Source organism: Anticarsia gemmatalis, chromosome 29 (assembly GCF_050436995.1).
Source record: "Anticarsia gemmatalis isolate Benzon Research Colony breed Stoneville strain chromosome 29, ilAntGemm2 primary, whole genome shotgun sequence".
Classification (NCBI taxonomy): Eukaryota; Metazoa; Arthropoda; class Insecta; order Lepidoptera; family Erebidae; genus Anticarsia; species Anticarsia gemmatalis.
In genome coordinates this window covers 1197673-1219880 of record NC_134773.1, presented here as the reverse complement: position 1 = coordinate 1219880, position 22208 = coordinate 1197673, and the positions used below count along the sequence as shown (strand labels likewise).

Below are 22208 nucleotides of genomic sequence, written 5' to 3'. Positions count from 1 at the left end.
AATACGTTTTTGGGCTTATTGAGTGATCTTCTTTACAAAACGTTCTGTCTTCTAAAGACTGGGCTCCTCCCGGAATGAGATGATTCAATTCTTGAATCCACCACGTTGTCTAAGAGCAAGTTGACTTTGCATTCCTTCAAGAACTGTGTTAAACAACTCTCAAGTATGCAAGGTTTCATCAAAATGTTTTCCTTCACCGTTAAATCTAGACGTATTTGTATGACTAAAATCTAGTTTTCGCTATAATGTTGTGCTTAGTATTCGCCACACGGAACGGATATCGAAATATAGACACTAAACTACGGTTAATGGGTTTCGAGACATATTTTGACAAATATAGTATTCATAAAACTAGCACAGGACTGTGACTTTTCGTTTTAAATAACATTTTGTGAACAAGGCTATAAACATTTTCGTTTGTACTTTTTAGGTCCAAGAATTATACCTTATGTTATCCCCATTTTGGAAAACTCATTTCTGTATCATATTTTCGTAAGCATAGACATTTTTAAATGTGATTAGATAAATATGATATCAAATAGCATTTAAAGAGGTTTTTTATATTATTGTAAAGCAATGTTCTAGATTGTCTCTAAGTAACATAGTCAAAAGCTTTACACGAATAATACTATAACCTAGCCCTACACTCTTCATCCTTAACAACCAGTTCCGCGACTTATTGATAAGTGGCTTATAAGCTATCCTAAAGATAAATTGTGATTTACGTCTTTTGCGGGTCTATCGTGGTGGAGTATGGCATAGGACAGACAGGTTTGGAAGAAAAGAGGGAGGGGAGGCCTTTACCCAGCAGTGGGCCCTACAAAGGGCTAATGATAAGAAGAGAATTTGGGAGATCTGTCAAAAAAGCACCGGATAAGGAAACCGGTAGATATCCGTAAGTGGTATAACCAGGGCTAACTCTTTGTTATCGCTAGTATAAGAATTATAGGCTGGTTTCAATGAAACTGGCCGCCGTAGTCGAAATCGGCCAGGACGACATCTCATCACAGAATTATAGAAGTATCTTCCATTCAGAACTAAATAATCATCATTATATTTAGACCCCAACGACCAATAGTTGGCCATACCTGCTCTCAATACACAATTCAAATGAGTCAGTCGCGTAGGCGAGTACATTATACAAATAAAACGTACGATACAATGGTCAATTCGTTTCAATTTCCTCTTCCAATCTGGCTCTAGTGCTTTTGTGTTTGTAGTCTATGACTCTAAGGGCCTTTACACAGTATAGGCTAGCTTTAAAACGCGACTCCATCGTCGTAAAAGATTTTGCAGAGTGAACATAACAAGGTGTCCTTTTTTCCTTTGGGGGCGTATAATGGATATGTTTATTTCCTTAGTTAACAACAGCCGCGCGGATCGATCTCCTTGATTTAGCTACGCTTGCCGAGGTTTTTCGGAAAGTACATTAATAGTGGGTCCCGGCTGTCATTCTCAAAGATCTTTGATAGTCGTTAACAGTAGGTAGTCAGAAGCTTGAAAGGCTAACAACACTTCTTCCGAGGGGTATCGTGTTATAAGCCAGGTAACTGGGATGTGGTCAGATAGACAGTCGCTCCATGTAAAATACTGGTATCCAGCTGCATCCGGTGAGACTGGAAGCCGACTCCAACATAGTTGGAAGAAAGGCTAGACCGATATATAAGTAGATAAAACAGCAATTTTCGTTTTAAAACATACCAAATATTCTGATCTATCGAACTAGTTTCAACTCAATAAAACCCCAAAAAAGGAATTAAAAAATGCACCTTTTTCAATTGCAAGAATTGAACCAAAATGATTTTGGTATATAACCTGTAGAATATCATGAACAAGAGATAGCTTCTAATGGCGCCTTCTAATGAGAGACTCGTTCAAGACCCTAATGTCAAACGTGTTCATTATACATTTGACCTTAATGCGCGAGAGATAAATACCATTTCAAGGGTCAACGTCCCGGGCTAAATGTATTGATATTGATTTATTATTGTCTAGTGGAATGAAAAGAAATGATTGGTGGTAATTGGGGTGTGGTGGGTTAATTTAACTTATTGCTGTCCCACTGCTGGGGTCTTCGGAGTGAGGAGCTTTGGGTCTACCACACTGGTCATTAAAAGTACTTTGTATTTCAGGCATAGCGTTTTTATGCCTGCTGTATTTAAATCTACCATTCAGATATATTTTTTTTAATAACCCTTTACTGTCCCACTGCATGGCAAGGGTCTCCTCCCAAACGAGGAGGGAGGGGGTCAGGCCTTGAGTCCACGATGTTGGCCAACTGTGGGTCGGGAACTTTGTATGCCCTCGATCAATGTATTAAACAGATTTTTAGGCATGCAAGATTCCTCACTATGTTTTCCTTCACCGTTAGAGCAAGTGATAATAATTTCTAATACACACATAACTTTGAAAAGTCATTGGTATGTTGCCTCGGGTTCGACCCTGCAACCACTTGCATGGGAGGTGTCAACTTATACCACTCGGCTATCACTGCTCTCCTGCCTCATGTTTATATAGTACCTATATTAATGTGTTTGTTCTATTTGTTTCAGAGTAAGCAACCGTGCCGCCCACAATGGCTGACACCGACACAGAGACGCTGCCGAACGGCACAGGCGCGCTCTCCAACGAGGAGGAAGATGAGAGGCTGAAGCAGCGCCCCGCTGACATTGATGCTGTGAGTAGACACTACATATTTCTTAATATAACCATACTGCCTGTCTGTGCATTAACACAATAGGGAAGTTGGCTACCAGTCATATCAGCTAATCTTTATGAAGTATTAAAAACAAAAACATCCTTATGAATACATACAGCTCCTCTTAAAACGTGAGGCTTCGTTTTAGTCCACCATGCTTAATGTGGTCAGAAACTGAATATTCCTTTAAGAATTTTACCTCGCACAAGGACAATGTCAATGATGTCTTATCTGTCATCTATGTACGATGCAACGGGTTAGAAAATTGCTTGCGTGAATGTCCATCGTCTATCGTATTAGATAAGTATTGTGCGATTCTTTAATGTTCAGTTACGATCTTCGACGATATCGTGATGACGGAATCATATTAAACCTAGTAATCCGGATATAGATTGATTCGATATAGAAATAAGACAATCTGAACCTTATTTTTTCCTCGGCATTAGAAAAATACAAAATAATTATACTGAAAAGTATAGGTGTTCCTTTTTTGGTACCAATTTTTCAGCACCTAGTTCTCTAATTCACCGAAGTCGGTTTCAGATAGTTTGTCTGATGACAAATAATATCTGGTGCAACTATTATTATCTTTAAACATTAATACTGATCGGAATTAGCTGTCGACAATTACGAAAATAACGATTTTTCTTTATTCTTGCAGGATGTCCGCGAAATGGAACGCCGCAAGCGCGTGGAAGCGCTGATGTCGTCGAAGCTGTTCCGCGAGGAGCTGGAGCGCGTGCTGGACCAGCAGATGCACGAGGGCAACGACGCGCCGCTGCTGCAGAGGATCCGCGAGATGGTGGGCGGCAGACTGCACACTGGCAGCTTGAGGGTCAGTATATGAGGAGTAGCTTTTTACCGAATAATGTTAAGAATTGAAGATATGGACTGACGCTCCTATACGCTATTCCATAGGAAGATTCCAGAAATATATATTTTGAAGGTTTATCTCTAGTATGCAAAGATATTGACAGTTGGCACGTCCCACACAATTAGTTGCAGGTTTGAACCCGAGGCAACACACCAAAGACTTCCAAGTTATGTGTGTATTAGAAATAATTATCACATGTTCCAACGGTGAAGGAAAACATCGTGATGAAATCTTGCATGCCTAAGAGCCCTACCTCACTAGGACGCCATGGCGGCATCGCTGGCTGTGGCTATATATCCAAGCAGTTAGTATTGAAATGTCACGTTGCCACACCGTCGCCACGTGAGTTAGGCGACATACATTTCAATATTAACTGCTTGAATACGTAGCCAGCGACGCCGCCATGGCGTCCTAGTGAGGCAGGGCTCTAAAAGATTTCTATCAGATTTCTTGAGGGCTTGCTGTCCCTAACCCGTACTTCGCCAGCGTAGTGGACTCAAGGCCTGGTTCCTCCCTCGTATTGGAAGGAGACCCTCGCTCAGCAATTATTTAATGTTTTGTTTCTCCCCCAGGGCCCAGCATGCGTGCTCCCCATCAATGACATCCGCGGCATCGAGGGCGTGGGCTACGAGAAGGGCGAGAAGATCTTGCGATGCAAGCTGGCGGCCGTCTACCGTCTCGTCGATCTGTTCGGATGGACGCAGAGTGAGTACATACAGACATACATGCATACATACATACATACATACATACATACATACATACATACATACATACATACATACATACATACACACATACATACATACATACACACAAACATATGACACGATTTGAAACTGTCGCAACTTGCACACATAATAATATTATAAGGCAACGAGTCTTAATCATCTCCTTGTGACCACGACGATTAGCAGCCACATCACTCAGCCCGTGACCACGGTCGATGTAATTCGATCGAAACGTCGGGTTAACAAAATACTACAAAAAAACGTAGCCTGAGCAGTGAGTATTTTAGATGAACCTTTTACGAGTACAAGTTTAATTATTTTTCGTTAACCCAGTCAAGCACCCAATTAATTATGTGTCTTAAGCCATCTTCATAATAATATGTCAGATTCTGTTTAGTCATTAAGCAGATAGATGTAGAAACTTAAACCATTTATTTTTGTTTCACATAAAAAAACATCACAAATACATAACTGATATAACAACTAAATTCAAATTCAAAATATCCTTTATTTCGTAAACTTCGTACAAAATATTTGAAATAGTCACATATTTTATTTCTTTTGTCCGTTTCGGAAAAGCTGGTTGCTCGTGAGAAGAGACGGCAAGAAACTCACGGCTTGCTCTTTTAAAATGTCAAAATGTTTGTTACAATTTAGTATTGATGATTTACTGTGTACACTTAAAAAAAACTGAATGAATCTTATTTTAAATTTAAGCTAATTAAACTACAACAACTTATATTTTCTGTTTGTATTCCAGCCGGTATCACAGGCCAGATCACGGCTCGGCTGAACACGGCGGTGGAGTCGGTGCTCACCACCCCCCGGGGTCTGCTGCCGCACGAGGTGACCGCCTCCTCGCTCGTGAAGGTGGACATGCAGGGAGCGGTGCAAGACCAGGGCACCACCAACTTCCCAGTCAATGTTGAAGGTATGTGAGCAAAATTCTGTTCTGTTGATACTGTATTCTGCTAAAAGTCAGCTACCTTTATGATACGTCAAAACAATTTATAATACGTCGTCGTTTTTATGATACAGTCAACTTGGGTAACATTGAACGTGGGAATTTGAACTAGTTTCGATTATTTTTTCATATGAAACCAACACAATTGATAAAGATTCATTTTAGTTTTGCAAACTTTTATCAATTGTGTTGGTTACCCAAGTTGAATGTACGTCAAACACATTTTTGAAAATGCGACTTTGTGACGTCATTTCGTCCTATGAATCGCGATACAGGATCGAAAATCGTGGACAGCTCGCATTTATGCTAAGGTATAGGGGCGTTTTATAATACTAGATTTTGCCGCGACTTCGTTCGTGTGATTTGTGACTCTAGACAGAATTTTCATACAAACTTTCATCCCCTATTTTATACCCTTGGGGGTAGAATTGATCAAAATCCTTTCTTAGCGGATGCCTACGTCATAACATCTACCTGCATGCCAAATTTCAGTTTTGCCCGATCCGTCCAGTGGTTTGTGCTGTGCGTTGATAGATCACTATGTCAGTCAGTCACTTTTTTGGGATCAAAATTCTAATAAAGGTTACTGACTGTGATTTTGATCAATTCAAAGCCCAAGGAAATGAAACAGGGGATGAAAGTTTGTCAATTTTAAACCGATCGGACTGAGAATTTTCATGCATGTAGCTACAATAACGTAGGCATCCACTAACAGAAGGATTTTATTAAATTCTACCCCTAAATGGATAAAATAGGGGATGAATTCCGCTAGTATCCAGATTATTGGTAGTAATTTTGAAAAATATGTTTATGTAACTTGTTATTTCTCCAGGGTTCTCCCTCCACGCGTCGGTGCACGCGGCCCGGCCCGACATCCGCTGCGTGCTGCACGTGCGCTCGCCGGGCGCGCTGGCCGTGTCCGCCATGAAGCGCGGCCTGCTGCCGCTGTGCCACGAGGCCGCGCTGCTCGGAGACATCGCCTACCACCGCGTGCCTAATGGTGAGTACACTTGCCCAGCAGTAGGACGATAATGGCTTAAATTTATTACTTAGACTCTTGCCCAGCACTAGGACAATAATGGGTTATATTTATTACTTAGACTCTTGCCCAGCTGTGGGACAATAATGGCTTAAATTTATTACTTAGACTCTTGCCCAGCTGTGGGACAATAATGTGTTATATTTATTACTTAGACTCTTGCCCAGCTGTGGGACAATAATGGCTTAAATTTATTACTTAGACTCTTGCCCAGCTGTGGGACAATAATGTGTTATATTTATTACTTAGACTCTTGCCCAGCTGTGGGACAATAATGGCTTAAATTTTACTAGAGGCCGCTCGCGATTTCGACCGCATGGAAACCCTTCCTGTGTAAAACCCGATCCCTCGGGAACTCCGGGATAAAAAGTAGCCTATGTGTTATTCTGGGTCTTGAGCTACCTACATACCAAATTATATCGTAATCGTTTCAGTGGTATTTGCGTGAAAGAGTAACAAATATCCATATATGTATGTATGCATACATACTCATAAACTTTGGTATTTATAATATTAGTAGGATTTAATTTCCGGTATATACGGTTTCGTGGTTCATAAAATACTTTTGTAAAAATTAAGAAAAAAATTGAGGGGCGTGTCGCTTGTTTTAACGCGAAGTGTTTATTATTATTACGCTACTATAAGCAGTGATTAGCCGAGTAGTTTAAGTTGGCACCTCCCACGCAATGACTTTTCGAATTATGTGTGGATTAGAAATAAATATCACTTGATCTAACGGTGAAGGAAAACATCGTGGGGAATTGCATGCCTAAAATTAGTTCAATACATTTATTGAAAGTCCCCAACCCGCACTCGGCCAGCGTGGTGGACTCAAGGCCTAACCCCTCCCCCTCGTTTGAGAGGAGACCCTTGCCGTGCAGTGGAACAGTAATGGGTTATTGTCCCAGGTCCCCTGGACAACTCGGAGCGCGACAAGCTGGTGCGCGCGCTGGGCCCGTCCGCCAAGGTGCTGGTGCTGACGTCGGCGGGCGCGCTGTGCTGCGGCGCCACGCTGGAGGAGGCCTTCCTGCAGGCGCGCTGCCTGGCCGCCGCCGCCGACGTGCAGCTGCGCCTGGCCGCCGTGCCGCTGGACGACCTGGCGCTCATTGATGAAGAGACCCGGAGACAGGTGAGCACTTGACGCTCATAGCCAGCTCACCGGCCGCCGCCGCCGACGTGCAGCTGCGCCTGGCCGCCGTGCCGCTGGACGACCTGGCGCTCATTGATGAAGAGACCCGGAGACAGGTGAGCACTTGACGCTCATAGCCAGCTCACCGGCCGCCGCCGCCGACGTGCAGCTGCGCCTGGCCGCCGTGCCGCTGGACGACCTGGCGCTCATTGATGAAGAGACCCGGAGACAGGTGAGCACTTGACGCTCATAGCCAGCTCACCGGCCGCCGCCGCCGACGTGCAGCTGCGCCTGGCCGCCGTGCCGCTGGACGACCTGGCGCTCATTGATGAAGAGACCCGGAGACAGGTGAGCACTTGACGCTCATAGCCAGCTCACCGGCCGCCGCCGCCGACGTGCAGCTGCGCCTGGCCGCCGTGCCGCTGGACGACCTGGCGCTCATTGATGAAGAGACCCGGAGACAGGTGAGCACTTGACGCTCATAGCCAGCTCACCGGCCGCCGCCGCCGACGTGCAGCTGCGCCTGGCCGCCGTGCCGCTGGACGACCTGGCGCTCATTGATGAAGAGACCCGGAGACAGGTGAGCACTTGACGCTCATAGCCAGCTCACCGGCCGCCGCCGCCGACGTGCAGCTGCGCCTGGCCGCCGTGCCGCTGGACGACCTGGCGCTCATTGATGAAGAGACCCGGAGACAGGTGAGCACTTGACGCTCATAGCCAGCTCACCGGCCGCCGCCGCCGACGTGCAGCTGCGCCTGGCCGCCGTGCCGCTGGACGACCTGGCGCTCATTGATGAAGAGACCCGGAGACAGGTGAGCACTTGACGCTCATAGCCAGCTCACCGGCCGCCGCCGCCGACGTGCAGCTGCGCCTGGCCGCCGTGCCGCTGGACGACCTGGCGCTCATTGATGAAGAGACCCGGAGACAGGTGAGCACTTGACGCTCATAGCCAGCTCACCGGCCGCCGCCGCCGACGTGCAGCTGCGCCTGGCCGCCGTGCCGCTGGACGACCTGGCGCTCATTGATGAAGAGACCCGGAGACAGGTGAGCACTTGACGCTCATAGCCAGCTCACCGGCCGCCGCCGCCGACGTGCAGCTGCGCCTGGCCGCCGTGCCGCTGGACGACCTGGCGCTCATTGATGAAGAGACCCGGAGACAGGTGAGCACTTGACGCTCATAGCCAGCTCACCGGCCGCCGCCGCCGACGTGCAGCTGCGCCTGGCCGCCGTGCCGCTGGACGACCTGGCGCTCATTGATGAAGAGACCCGGAGACAGGTGAGCACTTGACGCTCATAGCCAGCTCACCGGCCGCCGCCGCCGACGTGCAGCTGCGCCTGGCCGCCGTGCCGCTGGACGACCTGGCGCTCATTGATGAAGAGACCCGGAGACAGGTGAGCACTTGACGCTCATAGCCAGCTCACCGGCCGCCGCCGCCGACGTGCAGCTGCGCCTGGCCGCCGTGCCGCTGGACGACCTGGCGCTCATTGATGAAGAGACCCGGAGACAGGTGAGCACTTGACGCTCATAGCCAGCTCACCGGCCGCCGCCGCCGACGTGCAGCTGCGCCTGGCCGCCGTGCCGCTGGACGACCTGGCGCTCATTGATGAAGAGACCCGGAGACAGGTGAGCACTTGACGCTCATAGCCAGCTCACCGGCCGCCGCCGCCGACGTGCAGCTGCGCCTGGCCGCCGTGCCGCTGGACGACCTGGCGCTCATTGATGAAGAGACCCGGAGACAGGTGAGCACTTGACGCTCATAGCCAGCTCACCGGCCGCCGCCGCCGACGTGCAGCTGCGCCTGGCCGCCGTGCCGCTGGACGACCTGGCGCTCATTGATGAAGAGACCCGGAGACAGGTGAGCACTTGACGCTCATAGCCAGCTCACCGGCCGCCGCCGCCGACGTGCAGCTGCGCCTGGCCGCCGTGCCGCTGGACGACCTGGCGCTCATTGATGAAGAGACCCGGAGACAGGTGAGCACTTGACGCTCATAGCCAGCTCACCGGCCGCCGCCGCCGACGTGCAGCTGCGCCTGGCCGCCGTGCCGCTGGACGACCTGGCGCTCATTGATGAAGAGACCCGGAGACAGGTGAGCACTTGACGCTCATAGCCAGCTCACCGGCCGCCGCCGCCGACGTGCAGCTGCGCCTGGCCGCCGTGCCGCTGGACGACCTGGCGCTCATTGATGAAGAGACCCGGAGACAGGTGAGGCGACCGCACCCCGGACTTGACACGCTCACGGCCAGCTCACCGGTCGGTAAACGATCTGTGGGTTAGGCAACCATCGGCGCGGTCATTACATAGATGGGTGACCGCATAGCGGCATTTGGTATTTCGGAGGGCACGTAAAAAGTCGGTCCCGGATGTTGTCAAAGATAACAGTCGTTAAGCCACGTCAAAGGCCTCTCGGGCGGCTTGAACGACTTCGACACTAGGTTGACCACTAACCATACGACAAACAACAGCTGATGTATGTTATGTTTCAGATGTACGAGATGTCTCGCAAGCCTCCATCGGACGCGGCCAAGTGGCGCGTGGGCGGCGAGGAGTTCGAAGCGCTCATGCGTATGCTCGACAATGCCGGCTTCCGTACCGGCTACATCTACAGGCACCCGCTTATCAAGGTAACTACTTATTTTATACTTTACTAGCTGACCCGGCAAACGTTGTTTTGCCATAAAAATTATATAAAAGAACATTGTCCTACGGACAAAATTGTGAATCTAAACCATTCTCAGATCCCCTTGAACACACACAAAAAATTTCATCAAAATCGGTCCAGTCGTTTAAGAGAAGTTCAGTGGCATACACACTTACAGAAGAATTATATATATAAAGACTAGAGGCCGAAACCCTTCCCGTGTAAATCCCGATCCCTCGGGAACTCCGGGATAAAAAGTAGCCTATGTGTTATTCTGGATCTTCACCTATATGACAAACTAGCTGACCCGCGCAACTTCGCTTGCGTCACATAAGAGAGAATATGTCATTTTCCCCAATGTGATTGAGTAACAGACAGAGTTACTTTCGCATTTATAATATTAGTATGGATAGTAGTATAATCAAAAATGTCATATTTATGTGTTTATTTTCAGAACGACGTGCCGCGACCCAAGAACGACGTGGAGGTGCCTCCTGCCGTCTCCTCCCTCGGTTATCTGCTTGAAGAAGAAGAACTGTACAAGCAAGGGTGAGAATATTTCTTGATTTCAGTTACCTATTGCCATATTAATATTGAATTTCCTTTCTTCCATGTTGGAATGCGAAAACATAGAAGGTTCCAACTGCTTCTCTTTTTAGCATACTGTAAAAGTCCGTAAAGGTATGCGAGGGTCTAGGGTTGTTTCGTAGGCGATGGGCTGACCCCCTGTCACTACTTTTACCAATGTTAAATTAGTGTTACCTTCAAAATATTGTCAAACGTGGCATCGTGTAGCTTTATAGGTGCTCTGCCTATCCTAATTGGAAAAAAGACGTGATTTTATAAAAACAATACAACCAGTAGCTGTTATCACAAGAAAAAATCTGTTCCTATTAGTCATAGTACATTCATAACATCACACCTGTTACACCCTAAGGTAGATAAGGGTGTATGAAATACTTCCACAATTCGCCATTAACAATGTTAGTCCGATGTAGTATGGGGCGAGCCTGTCATATACCGGGCACTTTTCCAAACAGAATACAATTTAACGTGCTGGCAAAAATTTGACTAATCAGAGCTTATAAAAATAAATTTAACCCATTACTGTCCCACTGCTGGGCAAGGGTCTCCTCCCGTAATGAGGGAGGGGTTAGGCCTTGAGACCACCACGCTGGCCAAGTGCGGGTTGAGGACTTTGCATGCCCTCAATAAATGTACTAAACAAATTTTAGGCATGCAAGGTTTCCTGACGATGTTTTCCTTCACTGTTTTAACAAGTGATCATTATTTCTAATACACACATAACTTGGAAAAGCCACTGGTGTGTTGCCTCGTGTTCGAACCTGCGACCACTTGCACAAAATAATTATAATTGTATTTTTCTCTCCAGGCTATGGAAGAAAGGTCAAGGCAAGACGGGCGAGCGCACCCGCTGGCTGAACTCGCCCAACGTGTACCAGAAGGTGGAGGTCCTGGAGACGGGCACCTCTGACCCTAAGAAGATCACCAAGGTAGAATATCTGAGGTTGGAGGCCGAGTAGAAACATCACTGGGTTTATAAGTCCGTTCATTTTGTGATCGCGAGTAAAATTCTATATTAGTTCGGGGAAAAAGTCTTTTCGGATTATTGTATGTATGAACTTGTAATATGGTTGCATAGGCATGGGTCTTCTTCTTCTTATCGTATGGTTAGTGGTCAACCTAGTGTAAAAGTTGTTCAAGCCGCCCGAGGGCCTTTGACATGGCTTAACGACTGTTATCGTAGTAGATAACAACCGGGACCGACTTTTAACGTGCCCTCCGAAGCACGGAGACGCTCTGTTCAAATACCACTATGCGGTCACCCATCTATGGTGTGACCGCGCCAAGCGTTGCATAACCCACAGATCGTTTACCGACCGGTGAGCGCAACCGGCTATGGGCGCCTCTGAGATAAGAAGAAGATAGGCATGGGTTAAGATTTTTCTGAAGGGTGAGATTTATCATCTTGAAAAATTTAATCTACATCGGTTTGACCCTTGCTATGTGAAAGAAACATTCACATTTTTAATTTTCACCTTTATATTATATAACAGAAAACCTTTTATCGCGTTTGTTCGTCTATTATCGTTCAGCTCAGAAATGTATAAACCAATTTTACCGAAAGACTTACCGGCTAAACCGACTATAAAGAAGCTTTTAAGTAAGACCGACAAATACTATACTTATAAACAGTTTTTAAACATTATTAGAATTAAATGAACGGACTTGAACTAAAGTGATCAGAAAAGGATGGGTTGTCATATTATGACAACTGGTTGGAGAAATCATTTTATTGTATGAGTTTCATTAAGCTATCCGTTAGTTAACCTACGATAACGGATAGTCGACAGTTACGTAAAGTGTTAGCGAGTTAAATTGTGGCTAAATTAAGCTACTATACCATTTGAATTTCATTCGGTATAATACACTATTTATACTTGGCTGATAATCGTGTTCGCTACGTCATAATCAAAAGAATCATGTGAATGTGACAATGTGTAGTGAGTGAGAGACACAGATATAATGACGTCACGTAGTGAACACGTTTGTTATCACACGAGTATAGTTCGTATATAAAACATCGGAAGTAATTATATACATAGGACTTTGAAAATTTTAAGATAAGTGCTAACACTATCAGTTTTCTTATATAGTCTTATTTTATCTTCCAAAATTTTGAGGCTAAAGAGCTTTTATTATTGAGCGTATTTTAAACGTATAAGGTTATTACGGCAATATTGATCGAACAATAAAACCGACTCGACTCACTTGTTCGGCTTGTGCCGTGTTCATCTACACATATTCGGTTTTGCCGCTAAGACGATTCATAAAGAGTAGCTGATTTGATTGATAGTCAACTACCCTAATTATTTTATTGCATTTTTGATAAAAATTTAAAATATTACTGCCTCCGTGGCGCAGTGGTTTAGGTCACCACGCCGCTACCATTGCGTCAGGAGGTCGTGGGTTCAATTCCCACACGAAACAATTATTTGTGCGATCCACAAATAATTGTTTCGGGTCTGGTTGTACTTTGTTCGTACGTTTGTATGTTTGTAAAAGTTCCCGCGACAAAATAGCAATTCTTAGTGCGCGAGTTGTCTTTTTTAAATGAATAGAATTAAATAAAAAAAATACAATTCTTTTGTTTGCAAACGTACATTTGTTGTTAAAAGCTTTATACGCGTAAAATATGACCCAATTTTAAAACGCTCTGATGATTGAAAATATGAAAATTTCATATAACGCCATTTTGAAATAATCCACCCAAAAAATATTATAAAAATTCCATTATAGAGGTTTATTGTAGGACTTAAATCATAGGTTTCATCACATATAGCCATTTAGCTGTATGTATGTATATAGCGACAAGAAATACATAAATACAGTAGTCGTATACGCGGAGTGCGTGTGAGGGAACGGAAGCACGTCGTTGTTACGTCTCCGTCACACGCACTCCGCGTATACCACTACTGTAGTTATGTACCTTCAGAGGAGCTCGTGGCTTAGTTAACAAACAGCCGCGCGGACCGATCTCTGAGGTTAAGCAACGCTTGCCGAGGTTGATCTGTGGATGGGTGACCATCTTATACATATCGAGTTTCTCCGTTAAATTGTGGGTCCCGGCTGTCATTTTAGAAGATCTTTGACAGTCGTTAACAGTAGTCAGAAGCTTATAGTCTGACAACCAGTCTTACTTAGTATCGTGTTATAACCCAGGTAACTGTGTTGTGGAGGTCAGATAGACAGTCGCTGTATGTAAAACACTGGTATTCAGCTGCATCCGGTGAGACTGGAAGCCGACTCCAACATAGCTTGGAAGAAAGGCTAAGCTAATATATATAATTGTTGCTATATACAGACATATAAAGTTATTTCGTGCGTTATTATATTCTTTAATACATTCCATTTTTATACTATATTTTATACTTTTAATTCGGTGTTTTTCGGTAGTGGCATTTATATTTTGATCGTATTTTTTTTTAACTAAATCATTTTTCATGAAATCTTTTAATATAAAAATAGTTGTTTCATATAGATACAGTGTTAACCATATTTAAATAGTTTACAGTATTTAAAATTACTATTTGAAGTTTTCAAAGAATTATTAATTTAACACTTATGTCTTAATACGAAAAAAAGTCCAAGATTCGATTCCCATCTTAATCACTTTATTAAGAAGGTAATTGTTTGCTACTCATATTCGGTTCGGCAATATTGATCGAACGACAAAACCGACTCGACTCACTTGTTCGGCTTGTGCCGTGTTCATCTACACATATTCGGTTTTACCGCTAGGCCGATTAATGTTTTCAAATATGTGTGTAGCATGCTTGAAATATCAAAAAAAATAGCAGCCTTTAAATCAAGCCTCCTTCCCATAGGGGTAGGCAGAGAGCAAAGAACGTCACTTGGTACGATCCTTACAAACTTCCCTTGCCTCATTCACATACATACATGTTGTTATACAGGACCATGTATGGAAATCTGGTATATGGCAATAGGTTCGCCAATTATTATATTGGTCTTATAAATATCTAACCCCCGGTTTCTGAGCACATTTAACGGTAGTTTATCTATTCAATTATATGAGTTTAAACGCTATTGAATAGATAAACTACCGTTAAATGTACCTCAGAAATCGGGGTTGAAACATACAGACTAGCAATTATAATATTAGTTGGTACATGTGTTAAATTAATTGAAAATTTCAAGAGTAATTTTAAATTTACATTTTAATACTGTCTTACTAATAAACGTGTTGTAAGCTGTGATTAGTTATACAGTGTTTTGTCTTCACTCATATACAGTTACAACATTGATTGAAAATGACAAACCATGTTTAACTGTACATTTGTCGCAGTGGTTAACGTGGTCAACTCGCCGCAATAACCGTAGCGCCGCGTGTGGTTCCAATCACACTCGGGACTAATATTTGTGTGATGAGCACGAGTATCTGTTCTGAGCTTGTTAATGTATCTGTATAAGTATGTATTTACAAGTATATAAGTATGTTTATCAGTTGTCTGGTTACAGTACAAGCTCTGCTTAGTTTGAAATCAGATGACCGTGTGTGAGTTGTCCAATGATATTTATTTTAAATATTATATAACTAATCACAGCTTACGCCACGTTTGTTAGTAAGACATATAGTTTATAAGTATATCGTTCAAATATTCAAAGAGCTAATTTTGTCATTTATGCTCAAAATAGCTCAAAATTTCAGTTTTTTTATATACATTTTTCTATATACTTTAAATAATAAACATTGAATTTCATTGCAATTTATTATAGGTTTAGTCGAAAGTGTATATCTGTCTATGAGGTACACGGTTCTATTCCCCAGGTATGGAAAAGTGCTACTGGTATTTTCTATTCATATTAGAATATTTCTCAATAGTAGTCCGGAGTTTGGTAACGTGCCCGGTATATGACAGACTCGCCCCCTATTACATGGGACTAACATTGTTAATGGCGAAACGTGAAAACGTCTACACCTTCGGGTGTAACAGGCGTGATGTTCATTGTCAGTCAGTCTTTCGGTCGGTCAGTCAAAGTCAGATCTTCTCATCGTATGGTTAGTGGTCAACCTAGTGTCAAAGTTGTTCAAGCCGCGCCTTTGACATGACTTAACGACTGTTATCTTAATTGACTACAACCGGGACCGACTTTTTACGTGCCTACCAAAGAACGAAGACGCCCAGTTCAAATACCATTATGCGACCATCTATGGAATGACCGCGCCAAGGGTTGCTTAACAGATCGTTTACCGACCGGTGAGCGCAACGGGCTATGGGCTCTTCAAGTCTTCAGTTGGTATAATCAGTCGTCTCCCACAAAAGTGATTGACTACTAACACACCAATGACTTTTCCAAGTGATGTGTGTATTATAAATAACGATCACTTGTTATAACGGTGAAGGAAAACATCGTGATGAATGACATGTCTGACAGTTGTTTAACACAGCTCTTGAAGGAATGCAAGTGATAATAAATTGCAATGAAATTAAAATGTGGTTAATTTTTTCTACTTTTTTTTTATATTTTTTGCGAAATCATCGAAATCGTTTAGTGAATAAGAATATATTTTGAATTATTAATATATTATTATAATATAATAATGTTTTTATATTCTGTATTTATTATTAATAATCGCTTGACGCTACTGTGTGTATAATTTGAAAGATATTTCCAAAAAAAATGTCCCTATTTTTTTCGCGGTAAAACTTTTTGATGTGTATATTTTTTTTCCAAAATGAGGCTATTTTTTACCAAAATTATTTTTTTATTTATTTTTCAAAGATATCAAAATGTTTTACGTATATATGGGACTGCGTAAAAATCAAGCTTTTTCTATAATAATTGTGCTTATATGTTAAAAATAATAAAAAATCTATAATAATAAATAAATAAATAAAAATTACGAAAAATTAACGTTCTATATTTTCACGCTTTACTCTCGTAATGAAATGCTTTTGACGAGATTTTTGAGAAAAAAAAATTTTTTTTTTGTTTTTTTTTTATTAATTTTTTTTGAGTTTTTTTTTTGTGTTTATTTGTTACTAATACAATAATGTTTTACAGTGGGTGGACGCTAACAACGAAGAGGTAATTTTGATGATAATTAATAATTATTATTATAATAATGAATATTTCTTTCTATTTGACATAATTCTTTTGACTGTCACACAAAATTTATAAACACAATTTTTTTCGTCTGTTGTGATTTTTTTCTTTTAAAGCACATTTTTTTTACCAAAATGTGTCGCATTTTTTATATTTTTGTCAATTTTATTTGAACAGAAAATATTATTATTTAAGTAGGATTTCAGTTCACCATATTGGTATGAAATAAGTAATATTTACGACTATTTACGACTATCAAATTTCAATTTAACGATTGTTCAAAAAAATATTTTTTCTTCATTTATTTTTTTATATTTCACAACTATGTAAAAATCACATAATATCGTATACTAAGATGCGAATTTTCTCATAAGTGTTCATCAACTATACATATATTTAATTTTCAAAACATATTTTCTCATAATTAGTCTAGCTAAAAAAGCAGACATAAAAATCTATTGGCTATTTTCTTCTTTATTCGACGTCTAGAATTATGTCAAATATCCTTCTCTTCTGTTCTGTTCTTTCTTCTTAGCTTCTTATTAACCACTTTTGGGGATAATGTTGTACAAGTCCGAAATTACCACTTTATGCGAAAAATTTTTTTTTTATGACAAATTTGGAATAATTTTTTTCGTTCAACAGCATTTCATTGTAACCCTGGTCGTTTTATTCGAACATCGAGTATGTACAGAGTGTAGTTTTTTTAACGATAGTGTTGCCACATGGAAAAATCCTCCTTTATTCCTTGCACGACCTTTTTTTTTAATTTTTTTTCTCATCCTGTTGTCCTTCGATCCAGGTTTTAAATTCGCACAAGTACAAATAAAATAGGACTTTTTTTTAAATTGTAGATATTTTTTATTCGAAGTCAAAATACTTGTTCGAATTTTTTGTTTCGTTTTCACAAGGCTGTGCAAGATGTCCTTGTTTTAAAAAATATGATTTATTTTCGTTCAAAAGTTAGTGCTTGTTCAATAATTGTAGCTTTTGTCAAAAATATTTTTGCTTTTGCATGGGGAATGTTTAAATGTCTGCTTATGCTCGAAATGTCAAAAAAATCTGTACTGTACACGCTCGATGTATTACCAGGAGTAAAAAAAGCATTTTTTTTATATTGTTTTTAAAAAAAAAAAAAATTTTTTTTTCTTTCTTTCTTCCTCGCACAAGTCTTTTTTTACTTAATTATTATTATTTAAAATATAAATGCCACCTTACCATCAATCCTTTTAACTAACACCCTATATTTTTCTCTAAAAAATCGATCAATATTTTTTTCCGCAAAAAATATTTTTCGATTTTTTTTTCGACATGTTGGCAACATTTTTACTAATTATCTTTTATTTTTTCTCTTTTTTTCTATGACTACACTACGGATACGGATACTGCGATGTACGAATAAAATCTACGAAATGAATGAATGAACGAATGATGGAATGACCTGAAATGGTTGAAAATGGTATTATACCATTTGAAAAATGTGTCGTCTACATATACATGATATTTCGTGTTATACACAAAAATATACGCACTTTCTGAACCACAACTTTTCGAAATGGTTGTTTTTAAATTGTCTATATGATATAATATATCAATATATTTTAACACGACATCAAATTATGATTGATAATCATTAAAAAAATTACATACAACAAATTACACGAAAATCTTTAATTTACAATCAATTTTCTAAAATGAAAATAACACTGACTGAAAACAAAATATTTACAACACGACACACAAAATTGAACTACGATGACGAAAAATCATAATTTTACAAATGAAAAATATGACTACTACATTGAATCATTCGATTTAACAAAACGAAATTGACACTGATAATAAAATAATATAACACGACGCTCAACCGAATGAAAATCACAATTTTCTAAAATGAAAACATTGAACACGACAATGAAAAAACAATTTCACAAATGAAACAACGGCTACTACATCGCTACATCAAATATTGGACTACCTGCTTAACCCAGTGGGTGCAAGATGGGTCGCCAGCTCACTCCAGCACTCCGGTCAAGATAGACACTTTGCAGTTCGTGCCGAAGAACACTAACCCTAAGGAATTCAAACAATTGCAACAGCAGGTGAGTTAGGGGTTGAAAGGGGTGGAATTGGGGGAAATTTCACATTTAGCGCAGTCCTGCAGCCAATAATTGAAAAGACTCATCTAACAAGAAGATATGGAGAAAATATTAGGTCGTGGAAAGTCTTTTCGCATTATAGTATGTATGAACTTGTAATAAAATCTTTTCTCTACACAAAAAAGCTCGATATTTGGGTACCTCACGAGCTCACTGAAAGAAACCTAATGAACCGTGTACTCATTTGTGATTCTTGAAGCCAAAGAGATTTTATTACAAGTTCATACATACTACAATGCGAAAAGACTTTTTCCCCGACCTAATATACACCCGATAGTTGAAAAGACATATCTATCAAGAAGTAGAAATGGAGAAAATAATATTTTGATTCTTGGAAAAAGTATAAAATCACATACAAAAGCGATTTTGATAAATTGTCATTGGTGATTGTCACAGCGCCGGGAGGTCGTGGGTTCGATTCCCATTTTGCAAATATTTATAACATTTACAAATTGTTGTTTCGAGTCTGGTTATACTTTGTGTTCATGTTTGTAAAGGTCCACACAAGAACAAAAGCAAGTATTGAAATTCAAGTATTTCTTGTAAAAAAACATTGTTTTCTTATGTAATCTGAAAGACTGGTCTTGACTACTATTGAAATGAAACAGTTAAATTCTCCGTCTTGGTCTTATAGCTTGGGTTCGATTCCCTAGTTCAGAAAATTGTACTTTATCTTTGGGACCATCTATAAGAAAATTTGTTCGTTTTCTGCGCTAAGTAAGAAACTAAGGGAAGGTTCATATCTGACGGAACTTACGTCGCGTATTATCGGTCGCGCAACGCCAGAACAGACAAATGTATAGAAAACACTCGACCGTTCACACTCAACCGATGATGCGTCGTTGCGAATCCCATACTAATTAGGCTACGCTCGACGCATCTTCAGTCAGATATGAACCTTCCCTAGAAAAACTTATAAATAACTATGTATATGTGTAAATGTATAATAGAATACGGGAATTAACGAGACCACACATTTTACCTTGAGTCAGTCAGCCTGCGACCACGGCGAGTGCAACCTGCGCCGAAACTTTAGGCATTTTAAGGTAAAATGCGTGTTCGCGTTAATTCCCGTATCCTATTATACATTAAACATGCAACGCGAGAGTTTAAAAGTTATGTGTAAATATTTAGATAAAGGAGAACCGTCGCGCGGACAAGATTAGCGCGGGACCACAGTCGCACATCCTAGAGGGTGTGACGTGGGACGAGGCCAGCAAGCTGATCGGTGAGGACGCCGCCAACACTCACACCGGCGACCATGTGGTCAGCCACCAGGTAAATATACCAAGTCAATGATATGAGTGAACTGTAGTTATAAAAAACAACGGTGACTTGTATCACGGAGACTCTCAGCTGAACACTGCACCTACATCTATGTAATGTACAAGTTAAGGGTTGCTTAACCCGGTTCACGTTCTAATTAGCTCAGTCATTAAACAGTGAAATTATAGGCAGAGTTATTTTTCTTTACAGTCAATATATAGTTCATCCGCTTAGTGTAAAAAAAGGGAGGTGGAACCTCCCACGCAAGTGGTCGACGGTTCGAATCCGAGACAACACACTAATAACTTCGAAGTCATGTGTGTATTATAAATAATTATCATATGCTCCAACGGTGAACGAAAACGTGAAACCTTGCATGCCTAAAATTTGTTTAATACATTTATTGAGGGCATGCAAAGTACCCAACCCGCTCTTGGCCAGCGTGGTGGACTCAAGGCCTAACCCCTCCTTCGTTTGGGAAGAGATCCTTGCCCAGCAGTGGGTCAGTAACGGGTTAAAATATTTAATATTTTTAATAGTAGCTCACAGTTTGGTAAGCGTGAGTATGATTTATCTAACTCTGCCTTCCTTCGGATAAAACGGGCGTATATTTTGCGCAGTGTATATTTCACGCCAGTTATTACCAAAGATGAATATTTATATACCTAACACGAATTTACTCTATATTTCATAATGTACAGGTGCTGATGGGCGCGGCGTCCAAGGGCATCATCCAGCGCGGCTACCAGCACAACGCCACGGTGTACTCGGCGCCCTACGCGCGCAACCCCTTCGACCACGTCACCGACAACGAGATCGACGAGTACAAGCGGATCGTGGAGAGGAAGCAGCGCCCCAATGAATGTGAGTGAACCTCCCAGAGTCTAGTAGGATAAATACCCCCCCCCCCCCTTGTGCTTTTAAACACCCCCCCCCCCCCGCTGTCGGATTAACACCCCCCCTACATGTATGCTAGATAGCCCTTAACTGTAAGATAGATAGCCCCCACTCCATAACTATATATAAACAGCCCCTCCCACTAATCTATAGGATAAACAGCCCCCCCCCTCCCCTCATATGTAGGATAAATAACAACCCCCCCCTAATTGAATCGTGGAGAGGAAGCAGCGTCTTAATGTATGTGAGTCTACCACCCAGTGTCTAACACTTAACCCCCTCCTCCCTCCTAAGCTAGAACGCGTTATATCATCCCCACCCCTAACCTTATACAAAATACCCCCTCATCACCGACCCACATGCATAATAACTTAAACATACTCATCTTCTTATATAAAAAATAATCGCCCAATAATAATATATTTCCTAGTGCTAAACTCAAGAACGGCTAAACCGATTTCACAGATTTTTTTTATAATATTCCTTGAAGTATGGTTCTTACAGCGGCAAAAAATTAAAAAAATCCTATAAATATAATTAAAGAATCAACTTCTTCGAGGTACGAAATAAAATACGTATGTTTTCGCATATAATCGACCAAAATTTTAATACACACTAGCCATTTTTTTATTTACCTTAAAATTAAGAATAAATCGAGCTTGGAGCTTTTTTTTATATAAAATAATAGTATAGATTATATTTAATTTGTAGGGATCTGCAGATTGAAATAGGAACTGAAAGATTCTATAACAATTTCAATATTATTATTGTGTTATATTTCAGACGACACAGACCTGTCGGAGTCTGAGGCGATCAGCGCGGCGCAGATCACGTCCCCGGCCAGCGCGCCCTCCGAGACCGAGGAGGAGTCACGCGACGGTATGTACTCATTACAAATTAATAAGGTATATGGCCATATTTTTCGCCTGGCCATATTTGACTTAGGTACCTTACATACCTAAAACTAACTCAACCTGTTGCCATAGGGTAATTTCATATTCCAATTGGTTTTTGTAAGGCTCACTTTGCGAAAAGCGTAATTTTGTATATGCATTAGGTCCGGGAAAAAGTCTTTTCGCATTATAGTATGTATGAACTTGTAATAAAATCTTTTCTCCACACAAAAAAGCTCGATATTTGGGTACCTCACGAGCTCACTG

At 41.5% G+C, this 22208-nt stretch overlaps 1 protein-coding gene across 7 annotated transcripts in view; it reads left to right on the top strand.

Moving 5' to 3' along the window:
- hts (adducin 1-like protein hts) overlaps window positions 1-22208 on the top strand; it is a 93144-nt gene that overhangs the window by 51778 nt on the left and 19158 nt on the right. For 5 of the 7 annotated variants that reach the window (XM_076133300.1, XM_076133304.1, XM_076133306.1 and 2 more), the window contains exons 3-16: window positions 2553-2677; window positions 3360-3533; window positions 4145-4277; window positions 5064-5234; window positions 6100-6267; window positions 7215-7435; window positions 9921-10058; window positions 10530-10624; window positions 11469-11589; window positions 16685-16708; window positions 18718-18828; window positions 20020-20163; window positions 20853-21015; window positions 21832-21927. In XM_076133300.1, coding sequence (XP_075989415.1) covers window positions 2576-2677; window positions 3360-3533; window positions 4145-4277; window positions 5064-5234; window positions 6100-6267; window positions 7215-7435; window positions 9921-10058; window positions 10530-10624; window positions 11469-11589; window positions 16685-16708; window positions 18718-18828; window positions 20020-20163; window positions 20853-21015; window positions 21832-21927 — 1861 coding nt within the window. In that variant the 5' untranslated portion in view covers window positions 2553-2575. The remainder of the gene's footprint in view (window positions 1-2552; window positions 2678-3359; window positions 3534-4144; window positions 4278-5063; window positions 5235-6099; window positions 6268-7214; window positions 7436-9920; window positions 10059-10529; window positions 10625-11468; window positions 11590-16684; window positions 16709-18717; window positions 18829-20019; window positions 20164-20852; window positions 21016-21831; window positions 21928-22208) is intronic. The other 2 variants (XM_076133302.1, XM_076133307.1) reach the window with 1 other exon arrangement.